The following is a 5,582-nucleotide window of genomic DNA, read 5'->3' on the forward strand; positions in this document are numbered from 1 at the left end:
TGAAGTATCACTTCTATCCTGCACTTGACCACTGAAGGAACGTCACCTCATGAGTTCCCGCTTAGCGTAGCCGAATTCTGCTGATCTTCCTTGTCCGTATCTGCTGCCTCTGCACCTGAACGCATTACATGATTAATTTCTGAACAAGCCTTTACTTCTGTCTCCTCTTCTGAAGATTGGGTATTTGTCTGAGCAGTCTTCTGCCCTTGATTAGGTTATTGTACTAGCGTATGGTTCTGAAGTACTTCCATGGTCCTGCTATCTGGGATTGAGGGAACTTTACTTGACGAGCTTTTGGGCTACATAGATGAAATCTATGTAGGCCAAGGGCATAGATGAAATCTGATGACCCTCTGCAGGGTCTTCCAAGGATGAAAGGTGAATCCTATTGACCTTAACCATCAGATTACTTACAACGTTCCGTGGCCGTACCCTAAGTGGACATTGGGGGCCCTGGTGGTGGCTGGGTCGGATTTACCCAGGTTCTACCGAGGTTTTACCTAGGTTATTATTTAACCACGTCCGGGTCTGTTGAGCCGACACGAACGTGTTTAAAGAATTCAGCTCTTCATCGTTGAAATAAATGTCTTGTTTGGTGCTAAGAACTCTTGAATGAATATCGCCAGCGAGCTGGAGGAGATAATATGGCGTCTCTGAGACGCTGTAAGTTAACACACGCAATGTCCAGTTTGACACCAAGCCCTTAGATTCCGTCCCTAATCTCGGAGATTCCCGACGCCAATTTGTCCAATTTCGCATCCATTCCTGTAGGAGGCGTAGAACATGATCACGCACCCGTTTGCAGTCGAGAGATATTTTCATGGCCAGAAGGGCAAATATCCGATGATGTGTCTTGAGTTTTTGTGGGAGTTCCGGGGACGGTACTGAAAGCAACATTACTCCGTGATGGTTGTTCGTAACGTGAGGATCTGCCGACAGTATTCACCCGTTCCGCTTTGCCTTGAGACATGTAGGAGTCGTATATTGAGGAACCTGAGGACCCATATATAGCAACAGCGTTATGTTGAAATGTTTGAGCCCGATCAATAGCCCAGATCCATTGACGAGTTTCCTATACCCATTCTGTGGATGGTAGTGGACCCCCATACCCATCCTGAGGATGGTACTTGACCTCATACTCATCCTGTAGGCAGTAGGGGAGCCCATACCAATCTTGTGAGCGATAGTGGACCCCATACTCATCCTGTGATGATACTGATCCCCATACCTATCTTGTGGGCGGTAGTGGACACCATACTCATCCTGTGGGCTGTAGTGGACCCCATAATCCTCCTGTGGGCGGCAGTGGATCCTATACCCACTTGTGTGCGATAGTGAACCTCTTATCCATCCCGTGGGCGGTAGTGGACCCTATACCCATTCTGTGGGAGGGAGTGGACCCCATACCCATCCAGTGGGTGGTAGTGAGTTCAGTACCATTCTAGTGAGCGATAGTAACCCCATAACTATCCTGTGGATTGTAGTGGGCCCCATACCCACCCTGTATGGAGTAGTGGACCCCATACCCACCATGTATACAGTAGTGGACCCCATACCCACCCTGTATGCAGTAGTGGACCCCATACCCACCCTGTATGCAGTAGTGGACCCCATACCCTTCCAAAACCTGGTTGTGTACCCCATGCATATCCTGTGGATGATACCGGACCCCATAACCATCCTGTGGGTGGTAGTGGATCCTATACCCTTCCAGTGGGCGGTTGTGGAACCCAAACCCATTCTGTGGGCAGTAGTGGACCCTATACCCATCATGTGGGTAGTAGTGGACTATATACCAATCCTATTAGCGTTAGCGGACCCCATACCCATCTTGTGTGCGGTAGTGAACCTTATACCCATTCTGTGGATAGTAGTGGACCATATACCCATCCTGTTGGCGTTAGTAGACCCCAAACTCATTCTGTGGGTGGTAGTGGACACTATACCTTTCCTGTGGGTATTAGGAGACCATATTCCCATCCTGTTGGCGTTAGTGAACCCCAAACTCATCCTGTGGAGGCTAGTGGACCATATACCCATCCTACACGTGGTAGTGCACCCAAACTCCTCCTGTGGGTTGTAGTGGACCATATACCAATCCTGTGGGCGGTGGTAGACCTCATATCGATTCTGTGGACGGCAGTGGTTATCTTGAGATGATTTCGAGGCTCAGCGTCCCCGCGGCCCTGGTCCTCGACCAGGCCTCCTTTTTGTTACACATCCCCAGGAAGCAGCCCATAGCAGCTCTAACTCCCAAGTACCTATTTACTGCTAGGTAACAGGGGCATCAGGGTGAAAGAAAAATTTTGCCCATTTGTCTCCGCCTCCACCGGGGATCGTACCCGGAACCTCAGTTCTACGAATCCGAAGCGCTGTCCACTCAGCTGTCAGGCGCCCCATCCTGGACCAAATACCGCCCACACCCAGTGGACCAAATACCGCCCACCCCCAGTGGACCAAATACCGCCCACCCCCAGTGGACCAAATACCGCCCACCCCCAGTGGACCAAATACCGCCCACCCCCAGTGGACCAAATACCGCCCACACCCAGTGGACCAAATACCGCCCACACCCAGTGGACCAAATACCGCCCACACCCAGTGGACCAAATACCGCCCACCCCCAGTGGACCAAATACCGCCCACACCCAGTGGACCAAATACCGCCCACCCCCAGTGGACCAAATACCGCCCACACCCAGTGGACCAAATACCGCCCACCCCCAGTGGACCAAATACCGCCCACCCCCAGTGGACCAAATACCGCCCACGCCCAGTGGACCAAATACCGCCCGCCCCCAGTGGACCAAATACCGCCCACCCCCAGTGGACCAAATACCGCCCACCCCCAGTGGACCAAATACCGCCCACACCCAGTGGACCAAATACCGCCCACACCCAGTGGACCAAATACCGCCCACCCCCAGTGGACCAAATACCGCCCACACCCAGTGGACCAAATACCGCCCACCCCCAGTGGACCAAATACCGCCCACCCCCAGTGGACCAAATACCGCCCACCCCCCGTGGACCAAATACCGCCCACCCCCAGTGGACCAAATACCGCCCACCCCCAGTGGACCAAATACCGCCCACACCCAGTGGACCAAATACCCATCCTGCGGGCGGTAGTTTACTTATTTATTTATTGATATACATACAAAAAGATACATTGGGATTGTGAGGCAACATAGCATAGTGTTTACATTCTAGTAAAGCCACTAGTACGCGCAGCGTTTCAGGCAGGTCCTTAATCTAACAGAAAATTTTAAGTAGGTAAATACTAGCAAAATTTGTAAAATAATAACAGGTACATTACAAGAAAAAAAAATGATACGAGAGAGATTTGAAGGTATATTAAAGCACATAGGTATCTGGAGGTTATCTGGAGATGATTTCGGGGCTTTAGTGTCCCCGCGGCCCGGTCCTCGACCAGGCCTCCACCCCCAGGAAGCAGCCCGTGACAGCTGACTAACACCCAGGTACCTATTTTACTGCTAGGTAACAGGGGCATAGGGTGAAAGAAACTTTGCCCATTGTTTCTCGCCGGCGCCTGGGATCGAACCCAGGACCACAGGATCACAAGTCCAGCGTGCTGTCCGCTCGGCCGACCGGCTCCCTAATTGAGCTCAGATTGATTGCTCAGATTGATTGCACTGACAGCTTGAATGGTAATTTAACAAAGATTAATAGGCACAATACAGCATATTGCCAGCACATATAAGAAGACAGCAATGATCACAGTGGTAAAGTTGTTTGGATTAGGTACATAAAGATTGGGAGATTGGGTAACACTAGATACAGAGCAATTTTAAAGCACAGAGTAGGAAACTATGAAGATGAAATTAGGTACTTTTTGTTTTTGTTTTTGAATGAGGCAAAGGTTGGACAGCTTTTCAGTTCATTAGGGAGTGAGTTCCATAAACTAGGTTCCTTCATTTGCATAGAGTGTTTACACAGATTAAGTTTGATTCTTGGGATATCAAAGAGATATTTATTTCTGGTGTGGTGATAATGGATCCTATTACATCTGACCAGGAAGAGTTTCAAAGCATGGTTTGCATTTAAGAACAGGGTTTTGCAAATGTAGTTGACACAAGAGAATGTATGGAGTGAATTTATGTTTAGCATGTTTAGGGATTTAAACAAGGGGGCTGTGTGTTCCCTGAAAGCAGTGTTTTTTATTATTCTGATAGCAGATTTTTGCTGGGTAATGATGGGCTAGAGGTGGTTTGCAGTGGTTGACTCCCATGCACAGATATCATAATTAAGATAGGGATAGATTAGTGCATAATATAGTGAGAGGAGAGCAGAGTTAGGAACGTAATATCTGATTTTAGAGAGTATACCAACTGCTTTAGAGACTTTCTTAGTAATGTGTTGAATGTGGTGCTGAAGTTGAGTCTCTTGTCGGAGAATATGCCAAGAAACTTTCCATCATTTTTATTATTGATGTTAATATTGTCTATCTGTAGCTGAATTGCATTTGATGATTTGCTTGCATATAAGAAGTTGTAGGTCTTCTCTATGTTTAGTGTTACTTTGTTAGTTGACATCCATAAGGGGATTTTTTTAATTTATTATTCACAACATTATTTAGTGTATGTGGGTTGGGGTCGGAATAGATGAGGGTAGTATCATCAACAAACAATATAGGTTTAAGAATATTAGTGACATTAGGTAGATCATTAATATATATTTAAAAAATAGGAGAGGTCCCAAGATGCAGCCCTGTGGCACTCCAACGGTTATTGGTAGAGTGGGAGAGGTGATTGATGGCTACACACTGGTGTCTGTCACTAAGATAGGATCGGATATAATCCAGGGCAAGGCCTCGGATTCAATAAAGCTGGAGTTTAAGTAAGAGGTAGTTGTGATTAACGGTATCAAAGGCCTTTCTCAGGTCAATGAAGAGTCCAATCGGAAACTCCTTTTTGTCAAGGGCTGAGTAGATTACGTCAAGGAGAATAATAATTTCATCATTGGTGCTCTTTTGGGCACCAATGATGAAATTATTAAAAACCAAACTGACAGGGGCTGAGTATGCCGAATTTTACGAGGTAGGAATAGAGCTGTTTGTCATCAATAACAGTCCCTAATGATGACTGCATCAACGACTGTTCCCAATGATGACGTCATCAACTATAGTCCCAAGTGATGACGGCATCAACACCCGTCCAAAGTGATGACGGCATCAACCACTGCCCCGAGTGATGACATCATCAACCACTGCCCCGAGTGATGACATCATCAACCACTGCCCCGAGTGATGACATCATCAACCACTGCCCCAAGTGATGACGTCGTCAACCACTGCCCCAAGTGATGACGGCATCAACCACTGCCCCAAGTGATGACGGCATCAACCACTGCCCCGAGTGATGATGGCATCAATCATGTCCCTAAGTATTGATGGCATCAATCATGTCCCTAAGTATTGACGTCATCAACGTCAACACTTGGCTTGGGAATTTGGTTTGGTCGGAGAGTATGAGGTTCATATTTTCAAATTAAAATTCCAAAGGGCAACGAAGGACACTACAACCGAACTGAAAACGAAGGTAAACAGATTGATCGAAACT

At 47.5% G+C, this 5,582-nt stretch overlaps 1 protein-coding gene across 1 annotated transcript; it reads left to right on the plus strand.

Moving 5' to 3' along the window:
• The first annotated feature begins 644 nt into the window (after positions 1–644).
• LOC123770611 (uncharacterized) lies at positions 645–3,132 on the plus strand. The gene is made up of 2 exons (XM_069301622.1): positions 645–663; positions 2,276–3,132. The coding sequence occupies exons 1-2, from the start codon at positions 645–647 to the stop codon at positions 3,130–3,132; spliced, it is 876 nt and encodes a 291-aa protein (XP_069157723.1).
• Positions 3,133–5,582: the final 2,450 nt, after the last annotated feature.

Source organism: Procambarus clarkii, chromosome 46 (assembly GCF_040958095.1).
Source record: "Procambarus clarkii isolate CNS0578487 chromosome 46, FALCON_Pclarkii_2.0, whole genome shotgun sequence".
NCBI lineage: Eukaryota > Metazoa > Arthropoda > Malacostraca > Decapoda > Cambaridae > Procambarus > Procambarus clarkii.